The sequence below is a fragment of the Sarcophilus harrisii genome, chromosome 5 (assembly GCF_902635505.1).
Source record: "Sarcophilus harrisii chromosome 5, mSarHar1.11, whole genome shotgun sequence".
NCBI classification, from domain to species: Eukaryota; Metazoa; Chordata; class Mammalia; order Dasyuromorphia; family Dasyuridae; genus Sarcophilus; species Sarcophilus harrisii.
The window spans coordinates 275,133,257-275,148,258 of NC_045430.1; the positions used below are offsets into that span (position 1 = coordinate 275,133,257).

At 40.8% G+C, this 15,002-nt stretch overlaps 1 protein-coding gene across 3 annotated transcripts in view; it reads right to left on the reverse strand.

Annotated features, from left to right (window-relative positions):
• Positions 1-14,801, reverse strand: part of GPNMB (glycoprotein nmb) — a 40,708-nt gene extending 25,907 nt beyond the window's left edge. For all 3 annotated transcript variants that reach the window (XM_012551424.3, XM_023505248.2, XM_003772114.4), the window contains exons 1-4: positions 14,523-14,801; positions 9,893-10,048; positions 7,696-7,839; positions 3,919-4,086 (exon numbers count right to left, since the gene is read on the reverse strand). In XM_012551424.3, coding sequence (XP_012406878.1) covers positions 3,919-4,086; positions 7,696-7,839; positions 9,893-10,048; positions 14,523-14,592 — 538 coding nt within the window. In that variant the 5' untranslated portion in view covers positions 14,593-14,801. The remainder of the gene's footprint in view (positions 1-3,918; positions 4,087-7,695; positions 7,840-9,892; positions 10,049-14,522) is intronic.
• Positions 14,802-15,002: the final 201 nt, after the last annotated feature.

Here is a 15,002-nt window from a genome sequence, read left to right on the forward strand (position 1 = left end):
TTCAATCTTTGCTTGTAGACAGACCTCAAGGATGGGGACTTGACTACTTACTGTGGTAGTCTATTTGACTTTGGGATAATTCTAATTGTTAAACCTGTATTTGCTTCTTTCTTTACCACTTCACTCATTGGTTCTGGTTCTGTTCTTTGCTGTTGATAGATTCTTCAAACAAGAACGCTACACTCGGCTTTCCACTTTCGACAGGATACCACTTAAATACATACATATACAATTCAGCAAAAACAATTCTTTTCCAGACTGCTATTCAATCAGACAGTGACACAGTTTTATCAGACTTCAGATCTGAAAAAGGATCATCTCACTGGCTCAAAAGGAAAATGTATTTTAAAATGAAGACCTAAATAAGAAACTCAAAAGATCCGGGACACGGTGTCATTTTCTGCTCCCCCGAGTTAGTAGGAGGTTTTGGTAGAAGCGAGGAAATGAAAATAATAACCTAGCGTTTTATAAATCCAGAAACATAAATTACTGGAGGAAAGACTCCCTATCTTACAAGCACTGCTGGGAAAGCTGGATAACAGTTTAACATGAATTAGATTTAAGCCATATGACACAATAAACTGCAAATAAATAAGCAACTTGAACATAAAAGGTAATATCACTTTTTTACAAATGAAGAAAATGAAAGAAACTACTTTTCACAGCTATGGTTAGAGGAAGGATTCTTAATCAAATAAGGCATAGAAATAAGCACAAAATTTAAGAAGCTTTTTTGGAACTAAATGATTGAAGATTGAATAAGAAGACAAAGGATGGTGTAGAAATTTTTCCCCCATCAAACATTACTGATAAAAGTCTAACATCTAACATACACAGAGAATTGATTTAAAAAAAAAATCCAACAGTCATTTTCCAACAGATAAGTAATCAAAAGGTACTAAGTTTTCAAAAGAAAAATTGCAAACTATAAATGGCCGTATGAAACCATGTTCCATGTCACAGATAAGAAAATACAAATTAAAATACTTCAGAGGCTTCACCTTCCATCCTATGAATTAACAAAGACACCAGAGGACGGGAGCAGTCGGTGTTAGAGAGGCTGGGGAAGACAGACACTCATAATGGAGCTGCAAATTTGTCTGATAGCTCTAGATAGCAGTTTAGGATTGTGCAAGAAAAATGGCTAAATTGTTCATCCCTTCCGATGCGGCAATCTGATTGTAAAGCACGTATCTCAAAGGGGTCAAAGACAGATATAAAGATCTAACATACGTGTAGCAAAATATCCACGGCCGCACTTTTTACGGTGACAAAAACTTAAACAAAGTAGCTGCCAATCAATTCAATTCCATGAGCCGCTACTAAGTGGTTAATATGTGTCGGGGATCCCGAGGCTACAAAGATAAATTGATTGGAAAATGTCGGATGAACTGTGTTATAGGAATATAAAGGGACACTCTAGTGCGTGAAGAAATAGAAATATCAGAGCTTCAGGGAGATGGGGAAAGATTTGTACCGACTGACGCAGAATGAGATAAGCAGGGGGAAATGAACAATGCTGTTAAAAAAAAAAGGATTAATAAAAAGATGTCAACTCTGAAAAGTTGAAAAACTAATAATCATCTCACAGAAGAGACTAATAATAATAATAGCTAACGCTTACATAGTACTTCATATGGGCCGGGCATTGTGCTAAGCACTTTGCAATTATTTCATTTATTTGATCCTCACAACAACTCTGAGAAGTAGGTACTATTATAATCTCCATTTTACAGATGAGGAAACCGAGGCAGAGAGCACTCAAGTGATTTACCCAAGATCACAAAGCTTCTAAGTGTCTAGGATCAACTTTGAATTCAAGTCTTCCTGGCTCCAAATTCAGTGTTCTATTCAGTAAGTCCTCTACTTGCCCCAAAGAAACAGTGAAGTGACATAGTAGAGGACTGGATTTAAAAGTCAAAGAAGTCCTGGATTCAAATTTGAACTCAGACACTTATTAGTTGTATAACCCTTGGCAAATCACTTAATCTTTTTTTTTTTTTTTGGGGGGGGGATATCTTAGTTTTCTCATCTGTCAAGTGGGATAACAACAGTTATCTACCTCCCAGGGTTGTCATGAGGATCAAATGAGATAGCATTTACAAAGCACTTTGCAAACCTTAAAGCACTATAGCTAAATATTATTATACCATCCTCCTCTTTGCAGAAAGGTGGGGGACTTTTAGGACACAGGTTGTAACACATTGTTAGACCTGGTGACAGTAGTAAGTGTTTTTGCTTAACTGTTCCAAGAAACAGAGAGGGGACTCCTATCCAGAAAGTCCTTTGTGTTAAAACCAAAGGCAGCAATAATATTTATTTGGAAGTAAGGGTAGTAGGAATGTCACCTTGACTATCACAGGCTGTCCTATACTTTTTTGTTTTTTCATTAAAGACAACTAGGAGTGCTGGCTCAGGAAGGCTTATCTTCCCAAATCCAAATCTGGCCTGAGATACTGGCTAGCTGGGTGATCCTGGGCAAGTCACTTAATCCTGTTGGCCTCAGTTTCTTCATCTGTAAAAGGAGCTGGAGAAGGAAATGGCCAATCACTCCAGTATCTGCCAGAGAAACCCTAAATGGGGTCATGAAGAGTCAAACAAGACTGAACAGCAAAATGAACCATGGATTTCTTGGTGGGTCTCCCTGGGTTTGGATAAAATGAGAAGTGGATTATGGGATAATGCAGACAGCCTCCAACTTATCCATGGCTTTTATGAGACTAGTCATAGTAATCACTCATTTTCAAAAGGGCTTTCTAATTACAAAGAGATCTGTGTACATTTTAATTGGCACCTCCCAAGAATGCAGGGAGGTTAAGGATAGAGACATTAAGTGATTGAACCCGAAGTTGAAATCTTCCAAATCCCAGGCTCTTTCCATTCTAGCTGTCTTTATGAGTGAATGAGTCAGGATAATCCTGTGGGATGGGGGGAATCAAATAAAATCCCAGGATCTTCATGGGAGGAGATTTCCACCTGGAGAAAATAAGTGCCTATTGATTCAAATTGAACTAAATGAATAAATCTCACAAGGACAGAATCCATGCTACAGATAATGAATATATTCTCAGGGTTGGACAAAAGAAAAATCTATTTAACCCGTAACCCAGTTACTGAATAACTGTTGTCGATGGTAGCCAGAGGAAAGAGGACCGACTCTAAGTGAAATCTCGAGAAACAGGAGAATGACCTCAAATGCCACAGAGCAATCTTGCACAGGGTGGGAGACTGAACAGGGACAGTCAGTTGGGGAAGGTTAATCTTGCAAGGAATTGTTGAGATCGTCTGGCCCAACCCCATTGTCTTATCCATAAAGCAACTAGAGGGTCAAAGTCACACAGATCATGGCCACACAGCTCATTCCCAGCAAAACTGGGGTCCCAACCCCTTGTTACATCCTTCCTTCCAAAGCTCAAGGAAATTAACAGGGCTGCTATCGGGAGCCTCTTGATGCAAACAATTCTTAAATTCTTATAAGCAGAGAATCAGGATGTCAAAATGTCTGAGCACGATAACAATAATAGTAAAGATTAGTAGAATATTTTAAAGTTTGCAAAGCACTTTCCATTCTCTTTTGTGAAACGAGAGGGATGAACTTGCTATTCTCTAACAAAGCCTTCTGTCTCTAGGTTTCCGAGCTGAGGATCATTTCCGTTGTTATGTCTCCCGATAATCTTGTTCAGGAGACACTAATGAGAGTTGCCATGCACATTTCCTAGAAAGGACGGGACAATTCTATGATCCCAGACTGAGAGTCAGACAGGACTTTACTGGTCTGACTTAACAGATGGGGAAATTAAGGCCCAGGGAAGTGAAATGACTTGTTGGGAACTATCCGATAGTCTGAACGAGGTCTCCCTGACTTCCTCTAGAGCCAGCTGAGTGAATAGAAAGGAAAAGATCTGATAAAATACCAACCTAGTGTATGAAATATGTAAACAAAATTCTTCTTCTTCCATCCAGGATGGCAAGGAAAGGGCTTCCCATCTGGAAACACATGGTGAGTACTTCTGTTTGGGCACTTTCCCCAGTCTCTTTCCTCCATAGTCCAGTTGTACACATAAGAATCTGAGGATGAGGCAGTGTCTACATAGAAAAGAATGGGTCAGAATTCATATGGGAGGGGGGAGAATGGAGGAAGATGGGAGCTGACAGTAGGGTCCCCCCACCCCCATTCTATTATAAATATAGAAGGGCAGTTGAAAACCTGTAATTCCGGCTGGGCTCAGGCTAATTATCTAATGTGGCACTTATCTACTGATTGGTTCTCAAATCACCAGCCCATTCAAATCCAACTGATGGTTTTTTCATGAGAAGTTTTGTTAAAAAAAAAAATCACAAGGACTCTTTTGCATGTATGAAATTACTGACAGGAGCCTGGTTTTAGAACTAGTTGGTTGAGCGAGACTTGAAATCCAGACTGTGGAGCAGGGGCAGGGTCACAATATGGCCTCTCCATTCTTCCTTGCCCACCTTCCAAGATCATTATCCCACTAAAAATAACAAATGGCCAAGCTCTCCTCTGACTTCCAGCTCAGAGCCCGATACAGTGGCCGGGCCTCATTAGCCAGAAGACTTAAGTCTATTTATAAAACTAAATGAATAATGAGGGCCCCTAAATGTGCGCTAATTAAGTCGCGCATCTAATTGTAGAGATTGTAAGCAAAGACTCTCATCTTGAAGAATAGAACCATCTCACGGTACCCAGAGCCTAATTGGGACATGGTCACGCATTATTCTTTATTGTTGTTCTTATCAAAGAGTAGCAAAAAGGATATTTTTCTATTTTTCAAAGGTTCTCTTAAATCTTAAATTCTATATTCAAGGCTTTTCTCCTCTGCATTCTTGACACCAATGAATGGCCAGTCATTTTCAGTTAATATAATCTCTCCTTCAAATATGTTACTTAGAAGCAATAAACTATGTGGTGCCATTATGCGTGTTTATTTATTTAAAAAGAAGAAGAAGAAGAAGAAATCCTAGGGAATAGCAAACATTCAATCCAAAGCAGTCTGGGTTTTTATTTGGGGAAGGGAAGGGAACATAGAGAAAGTTTGAGGGAGCTATTAGAAACAGTGAAATTCCCAAACTGGTCCTGCTAATTCCCTTTTGCAAGCTTTCTTTGATTAACTAAAGAAGTTGATTAATTATACTCCCTAATTCAGGGAATATGTCATCTTAACAGCATCAACTAAGAAGATTCTTTTTTCTGTATTGATGTTAACATGCAAAAAAAAAAAAAAAAAAAAAAAAAAAAGCAGTAGTCTTGAGTCTGAAAGGCGTCCTCAATAGAGACATGTCTCTGACACATACTAGACTGGCTGGGTGACCCCAGCAAGCCACTTAACCTCTTGGTCCCCCAGGCAGCCCTCTAAGACTACAAGTTAGACAGTTGCTGACCTACAGCAGGGCAGAAATTTTCCATCCCAGGCTCTCCCACGAGGATAAAAATGAAAGGTCCAGATCAGAAATTTTTGTTCTATTGCATAAATTTTCTGTGATTAAAGAGGCTGATTAATTAGATATATATTTCATCAAATAATCATTATTTTATTATTATCATTACTCTAATTATTGTAACATTATTATTACTGCTACTCTTATAATAACTACTACTATTCTTATTACTGTTGCTCTGGTTATTTTAACTTACTATTATCATTATTATTAGTACTACTCTGATTATTGTAACTATTAACATTCTTGCTCTGATTCTAACTATTGCTATTATTATTACTGCTACTTTGATTATTGTAACTTACTGTTATTATTACTATTACTACTGATTATTGTAACTGTTACTATTATTATTACAGCTATTCTGATAATTTTACTATTACTATTATTATTACTGCTGCTCTGATTATTGTAACTATTGTTATTATTACTGCTGCTCTGATTATTTTACTATTACTGTTGCTCTGATTATTTTACTATTACTATTATTATTATAGTTATTCTAATTATTTTACAATTATTATTATTACTACAGCTACTCTGATATTTTACTATTATTATTACAGCTACTCTGATTATCACAATGTGTTATTATTACTGCTATTTTGATTATTGTAACTATTTACTATTATTATTACTGCTATTCTGATTATTTTGCTATTACTATTATTATTACTACTACTCTGATTATTGTAACTATTATACTTATTATTACAGCTACTCTGATCATTTTACTATTATTATTACTGCTGTTCTGATTATTTGATTATTACTATTATTCTTATAGCTACTCTAATTATTTTACAATTACAGTGATGACTACAACTATTCTGATTATTTTACTATTACTATTATTATTATAGCTACTCTGATTATTTTACTGTTACTATTATTATTATAGCTACTCTGATTATTTTACTATTGCTATTATTATTACTTCTACTCTGATTATTGTTACTATTATACTTATTACATTTTACTGTGGATCATTTTACTATTATTATTACTGCTGTTCTGATTCTTTGATTATTACTATTATTCTTATAGCTACTCTAATTATTTTACAATTACAGTGATGACTACAGCTATTCTGATGATTTTACTATTACTATTATTATTACTGCTGCTCTGATTATCACAAAATGCTATTATTGCAGCTACTCTGATTATTTTACTATTACTATTACTTTTCCTCTGATTATTATAACTTATATTATTATCCCTATTGCTGATTATTTTAACTATTGCTATTATTATTATCAGCAGCAGCATTATTATTATTAACAACAAAAACTGGACATATTCTATTTGCTATGAAATACAAAAAATTGGAGGTTGTATTTTAGTTGCTTTAAAAAAAGATAAAATAAAATAAATATCACAAGCCTTAACTGGGCTAGGCACATAGTAGGTGCTAAAGTTATTGAAATGAAAATCATTGGACCCATCTGTCAAATTGTCTGCTCTCTGAATAGCTCCAAGAGCTCAGATTCCCAGCACAAAAACTCCGTTGAGAACCAGCCTGAAGAGTCCCACTTGAGCCTAGGAAAAAGCCTGTACCTGACAATACAGCCTTTGTGAGACAGTTCTGCTCACCCAGATCCCTCTTAGAAAAACTCTCCCTCTTTTTCTTTTTCTTTTCTTTTCTTCTTTTTTTAAGAGGAAACTAGATGGGCCGAGCAGCCATGCTCCTGTCACTCAGTTGGGGGCAGCTGTGCCTTGGAGCCAGAACTACAGATCTCTCCAAATCTCCATGGATGAAATAGTTGTTTTGTGATTTTTTTCCCAGGGCTCCCCTAGTTTTATAGTTTGGTTAACTTATGATGGCCATGAGGATGGTATTGCATGGGATTTTAGGATGGAAAGAGTTTAGAGGTGAAAGATGAAAGTTAAAGAGGGGCACAAATAGCCATTATCCCGACCTGGTCATTTTACAGATGGACAAATTGATGAACAGAGAGAAAGGGGAAAGAATAGGGACAAGGGCCCCAGTAGAAAGATTGGGAGACAAAGGACCTGGCCTGGTTCCTGCCTTTGGCATTTAGGAATCCTGCAGTGCTTTAACCTCCACAGGTCCCTCTTCTCCCAGCTGTAAAATGAGAGCTGGACAAGCTGGACTCTGAGGCTCGGAATCTAAGCCCTTCCACAAGCCAAGTAGCTGAGCCCAATTTCGAACCCAGAGCTTGTGACTTCCAAGCTGGGGGGCCCTGAGGGCCCAGGCTGGGGCTGCCTCCTCACCGTTCTTGCAGCTCTGATCATAGACGATGTCTCCACTCTCCACTTCCTTTTGACATCTGGGGAACACCAGGCTCACGACAAAGGTGATGTTGGACCCCACCAGTGCTGGGGAGTCGCTGGTCAGGATGGCCCGCACCTGTCCTCCTGAGAAAAGCCAACAAAAAGAGGAAAGTCCTGGGGCCCTGACCCAGCATCCCCCATTCCTTTCCCCTGGGAGGGACCACATAACGTACAGCTTAAGGCCAGGGAAAGGACCCGTGATTTCACTGGTGAGGGGAAAACTCCCTCTCCCAGTGCAGGTGAGCATCTCACTGAGTATGTGCTTCCAGGGGGTCCGGGGCACTGTGGGGTGGTGGGATATGATTCAGCCCTCACAGGGCATAGGTGAGACTGGAAGCCTGGACTTCTGGACTTCCTGGCTAGCCCTTGGCTCTTACTCAGCCTTGTCCCCAATTCAGCACCTGCGCTTCTGCTAATGGTTATTACAAGCTATACACACGGCTGCAGAGTTAACTCAGAACCAGATAATTCAGCAGTTGTGAAGGTCCAGACCCTCTGCCATCCACACGCACTAGACGGTATTGGGGAACGCTTGGGGAGCGAAGGGGTGGGCACTGTCTGAAGCCTTCTCCCCCCCACTGTTCAGCTTTTGTGCACAATCTCTTCTCCATCTGGTCCCAGAACGACCAGTTTGTACACGGCCATAGCCGCTGCCGTCCCCCACTGGGAAGGGGGGGAGGATCTCAAAAGAAAGAACTGAGTAGCTGGAGTACTCGACGATCTTTCTTTTCAACTAATGCAAGCTAAAATATCTGGGGCGGTTTTTAAAAATGCTATAAAATAAGAATCCTAGTTGTTATTTTTGTTGGAAGAGAAAGCAAAGTCCTGCAATATCCACGTAATACTGGTATGTAATTACAGCTGTCATGCAAAATAGCATCATAATATTCTATGGTGCTATATGATATATTAAATTATAAAATAATACTATTATTTTTGCTGAGCAGAAAGCAAAATCCTACAAAATTCAGGTGACACTCGTGTGTGATTAAAGCTCTGTCATCTGCATGGTATTATTGTTATTAATATTATTAGTATTATCAAGTGCTATTAGAATTATTATCAATCTGTGTTATTAATATTAGTATTAACATTAGTATTAAGCAGAAAGCAAAGTCCTGTAAAATTCAGGCAATACTGTATATAACAACACCTCTGTCAGAGGCAAAGCAATATTTTGTTATTAATAACAATGTTATTATTAGTATTAGTATTATACTAATACTATTACTGAGCAAAAAGCAAAGTCCTACAAAATCTAGGCAATATTGGTATGTAATTAGAGCTATGTCACATGCAAAATAACAACAATAATATTATATAATATAATATTATGTTATATTTACGGCATTACATAATAATAATTATTATTTTTGTTAAACAGAAAGCAAAGTCTTGCAAAATCCAGGTGATGCTGGTATGTAATTACAATTCTGTCATTTGCAAAATAATATTGATTATCATTATTGCTACTTAAGCAGAAAGCAAAATCCTCCAAATCCAGGTAACATTAGCATCTAATTACAGCTCTATCGTGTGCAAAATAATATTATATTATAATTATTATTGTTGTTATTTTTGCTGAACAGAAAACAAAGTCCTGCAAAATGCAGGTAATACTGGTATATAATTACAGCTCTGTCGGATTGAAAATAACAACAATAACATTATCCAATATGATATAATATGGTAGAATATAGGTGATATAATATTATGTTAACTATTGTTTTTGCAGAGCAGAATGCAAAATCCAGGTAATATTTGCAGGTGTTACATCTCTTTCATATGCAAAATGATATTTTATTATATCATAATTATCATTTCTATTGTTGTTATTATTATGGAACAGAAAGCGTGTCCTGCAAAATCCAGGTAATACTGGTATGTAATTACAGCTCTGTCATATGCAAAATAACAATAACAATATAATATAATTTATTGTATTATATTATATTACATTGTAATAATAATTATTATTTTTCTGAGCCAAAAGCAAAGTCCTGCAAAATCCAGGTACTGTTGGTCCCTGATTACAGCTCTACCACATGCAAAAGCCATTTGGGTGACTGTAGAAGCAGCAGGGCCAGAACACACCAACTCCTTTGTATTTTCCTGGAACCTGTGGCCTTCTCAGTACCTTTCCAGCAGCTTTTCCACCGGGAGTCTCCCTCTCTCCAGACAGGATAGAGTTTTTCATTCCATATGTTCTGGTCGGGAGACCAGCCTTGAAGTCGGTCCTGGTGCCTAAAGGCAGAGGCCGCAGCCCCTCCATGGTTTGCCACGTCTCGAAATCCTAAATTACGATGGGGAAGAACATAAGTATCCATTGGTTTCCATTCCACTCTGGTCTCCAGAAAGGAAATTTGTAAGTGAGTAGAGGAAGCAATTTTTGCCTATTCTGCAAAGAATAGGGAAAATTCACTTGGTTGATCAGGCAAATGGAGGTATAATAGTTTACTATTTCTTGTCAATTAATCAATCAGCAAGGATTGATGAAATGACTCTTAGGTACTAGACACTGTGCTAGACCCTGGGCTGGGGTTATAAATAAAAATGAACTATTTCTTGTCTTCCAAAAGGTCACATTCTATAGCTAGCTATCATTTCTATGTTTTTAGATTTTAAAATGTATTTTACACATATTATCTCGTTTGATCTTACCACAATAAGTGCTGTTATTATCCCATTTTGCAGATGAGGAAACTAAGGCAGGAAGAAATTAAGTGAATTGTTGGGGTTGCCCAGCAAATAAGTGTCTGAAGCTGGATCTGAACTCAGGTTTTCCTGATCCCAGGCCCGGCATAGCACAATTCAGGACATCATAGTAGATAAAAAGCCAATAGAGATATAACATTATGGGCTGGGCTGGTACACTTTCTACTGGCAGACCTTCGTGGAACAGCTGTCACACTAATATGAGAGGGGACATCCAGCCAGAGGCTGCTGGGGGAATATGTCCTTTTGCAAGGGTCCACAGCTCATATTCCTCCTGCAGATTCAAGCCCCAAGGGAGCATCTGGTCCATTAGCTCAAGGAGGTCCCCTGATAACCGCATTATGATATGTAATTCCCAGGAGAAGGACTCTAAGGGCTGAGGAGATCAGGACTGGCTTCACGTTGAAGTAACCTTAGGACAGTCTTGGAGGAAAAAGAAAAGGTTTCTAAGAGGCAGAAGGAAGGACAGACAGACATTCCAAGGACAAGTCAAGTTCCTGCCAAGATAAAGAGGCTGGAGTCCTGTGTGAGCAACAGCCAGTTCAGCTGAATCATAGGGGGCTTGAAAGCTAAGTAAAGTACAATAAACCTGGAATTGTAAGTAGAGTCAGGTTATGAAGAGTCTAATGACCAAAAAATTTTTCTGTTTTATCCTAGATTAATAGGGAGCTATTGTAGTCTTAATTGAGAGTGTCACGGTCAGAGCTGTGTTTGAGGAAAATCAAAATAGATGATCCCAGTCTTGGTATCTGTTCTATACCAAATACAGTCATCATGCAAATCTTTTTTTTAATGAAAAAAAAATTAGAGGACCGTGTTTAAATCCATTTATAACATTCCATTCGATTCCACAGATTTCTCTTGACTGCCTATCATGCACCCCAACAGTCCTGGCCCTTGAGGAGCCTCCATTCTGCTGATCCTGCCATCGCTGGGGCAACCCTTCACTTCTGACATTTGTAAAAAAGGAAACCCCACATTTTGGGGCCAGGAGCCATGTTTCCTAAGTATAAACCTTTGGAGATTATTCTTCACAAGATCCACTCTCAGATCTGAGAAATTAACAGAAATAACAATTGAGGACTGGTACTATTTTTGCTTGGAAATTAGTAACGATTCTTTTTCATTTTTTTTCCTTTTTGATCTGATTTTTCTTGTGCATCAAGATAATTGTGTAAATATGTTTATATATATTGCATTTAACATATATTTTAACATGTATAACATATATTGGATTACTTGCCATCTAGGGGAGGGGATGGGGGAAGGAGGGGAAAATCTGGAACACAGGGTTTTGCAAGGGTCAATGCTGAAAAATTATCCATGCATATGTTTTAAAAATAAAAAAGCTTTAATAAAAAAAAGAAAATTAATAACGAGAAGCTGTAGAATATGGTCAAAGGACCAAAGTTCAAATTTCATCTTTGCAGATTATAATAGTAGCTAGTAGTTATTAGTGCCTACTATGTGCCAGGCAGCATGCTGGGTGCTTTACAATGATTTTGTAAATCATTTGCAATTTGATCTTCCAACAACTCTGGGATGTAGGTGCTATTATTACCTCCATTTTATAGTTGAGGAAACTGAGGCAGACAAAGGGTCAGTGCCTTGCCCAGTTCCCACAGCTAGTAAATGTCCAGAGCTGGGTTTAAACTTCCTGATTCCAGGCCCAGTTTACAATCCACAGAGCTACCTAGCTGCCCTTTGGTGGGTTGGGGGACAACTTTAAAAAATATTTTTAATCATTCTTATGCCATATACTCCTTTCCTCTTAAGTTTCCCCTCATCTTGAGCCTAAAGAACAAAAATTAAAATTGAGCAAAGCCAACCCTTTTGAAAATGTATACCCTGATCTTCTGGCAGCCAATAATAATAATTGCTGTTATTATTATTATTATCATCAGAGTTTGAACCCAAACTTTCTGATGACAAATCCAGCCAAGGAGGAGAGACACAGAGGTATAAAGGCTGGTGAAGGGTCTCAAAAGGAGAGTCATTCTCCCGTAGGCAGCATTTCTGCCCAACCTTCAAAAAAAACAAATAGCAGATTTCATCCATTTCAAATCCCAAGCCATCTAATCCTATCCCCAGGCCGCTGTGTCCCCAGATCTAGTCCCGGCAGAAAGTCTGGGAAAGGGCATCACCTGCCTGCCCACACCCAGGGAAGGTCTGCGCCCGCTGAAGCCTTTCTCTAGGCTGGGGCACTTAAGAGAGCTTTGCTCCCACCAGGCCCCAGCAAACACCCCGGGGCTGGGGTTAGGGTTGGGACCCACCTGGAGCTCTGGAGCCCAGCTGGAAGAAACATTCACTACTCCCTGCCAGGACCAGACAGGCTCAGACATCTGCCTCCCTTCCCCACCCCACCCATCCCAGCTAGAGAAGCTGCCCCACACAAGAGAAAGGGGCTTTTATGGCTCAGGAGATCATCTGAACTCAGAGGGACTAGTCAGATCTTCGCCTCCTCCCTCCTTCTTTCCATTACTTCCCAGAACCTGCTCTGCACCTCTCTGTGGTAGGACTGTCTGTCAGGAGCTACTTTGACAGATGGGGAAACTGAGGCTCCCCCAAACAAGGCTCCCCCAAACACTAAATGGTCTGCCCAAGGTGACACAGGTGGTAAGTGACGGAGCTCTGAGATTTAAAGCCAGTCTTCCAAGCTACGTCCATCCATCGATTAAATGAAGGATTCTGGGATAAGAATCATGGAGAGGAGAGGGGTTTATATTTATAGGCTGTGTCACCACAATAGAAAGGATGGGAGAAGTTAGCACTTTGGCACGTGGTCCTAAGCTCCCTTCAGGGAGTTAGAGCAGGTTAAGATCCAGGCACTTCCTGGGGCTAAAGCTCGAGGCAGCTGTGTGGTCTGTGGTTAGGGTCTCCTTTCCAGAGTCCAGATACCACCTGGGACATAAGACGTTGGTTCAATGGAGAGCTGGAAGCTCCAAGGGATCACAGATTATAGAGTGGAGCCTTCTCTTCTAAATTTACTTCCTGGCTACTCCGTACAGATAATTTTTGCATACATTGTCACCTCCTTCCCCCTTAGGAATATAAATTGTTGGAGAACAGGGGCTTTATCTCCCTTTGTAACCCTGTCAGAAAGCAGCAGGAACACATAAGACCTAGCAGGGAATTCAGAGGATGTCTCATTCAGCCTCTCCCCTTACAGAGGGGGAAACTGAGGCTTTTTGTGATGAGCTGAGCTGCTCACATGCCACGTATCCCGGCTTCCCCACCAAGCCACGTGGGTCGGACAAATCAGCTAGTAGGGGAAACTGAGTCACTTGCATTGGCTCTCCGGCCTTATTCCAGGCTCTGGTTCAGGGGCAGATTTGGGGCCGACCTCCCTTTCTTCCATTCCCTGATCTCCTTAAGACTTGGAAACGAGGACTGGAGCCAAGTCTGTAGCAGCTCCGAGCTCCACCCGAGCCGTTAACAAGCTCCTGCAAATCTCGGTGGGGAAATCGAGCAAGAAGGAGTTGGGAACACCCTCTCCAAGTGGCGGGGGTTATTCCAGGGCACGGGTCCTCAGCCTCTGACCTAGACCTTGCTCTTCGCCTAAGGGCCTTAGCGGATGGAAGCCAGAGGTCAGAGTCCGGGCAGCAGCCCCGGCTTCGTGGGACATCGGGCCAAGAGGAACAGGAGCCGCCAGTGGAAGCGCAGCTCCCAGGGCATCCTCGGTGAGGAAGGGCCATCCGGGTAGAGCTAACACGGCTTAAATCCCTCCTAAGCGCCGGGGGCTAGCCCAGGACCACGAGGGGAATGCAGAGAGCCAGTGCTTCCTGCCCTCAGGGAGCTTACACTTGAATGGGGAGATGAATGACAGCCCTTAAAAAGTTGCTTTCCCTTCAGCACAGATGGAAGAGATTATCCCACAAGCCTCTCTGGGCTTCCGTTTTCTCTTGAGCAGAGTGACAGGGGGAAGTTGCGACAAGCAAAGTCCCGAATCCTGGCCGGGGCAGCCCCCTGCAGACCCCGCTCGGGCTCCATGACCCCCCAGCCCCTGCCCAGCCCCGCTGGGGAGCCGATAAAAGAGGGAGCGAGTGACTCACGTTTAGCAGCATGGAAGGGGATGCTGGCCGCCAAGAGAAGGAGTCCCAGAAGGTAGCAGAAGCCTGCCATGGGGGCAGAGGACCGAACTCCCGGCCGGGCTGGCTCGCAACTGGGACTTCCTGTTCTGGAGCCACTTGGGGGAGAGTGGCAGATATCCTCCTGGTCCCAGCTGAGGTCCAGCTCCTCCTCTCCTCAATTAAAGAGGGCCTGGGGGCGCATCATGTGATGGGGCTAAGCTTGCTTGCCTGATCTGGTGTCTTCAGTTCAATCCTGAGAACTCGTGCTTGTGAGTCACACACTCCAGCCTTTACTTCTTCAGTTATTTGATTGCCTATTAAACACACACACACACACACACATACTCCCCTCCCCCCCCCAAAAAAAAGAAAAACAAACTTCATCTTTCCAAACACTGCTTTGCAGACCCTTAGTCTTTCCATCTTTTTTCTAAGGGCACATGGGAAGCTTCAAGGGTCCAG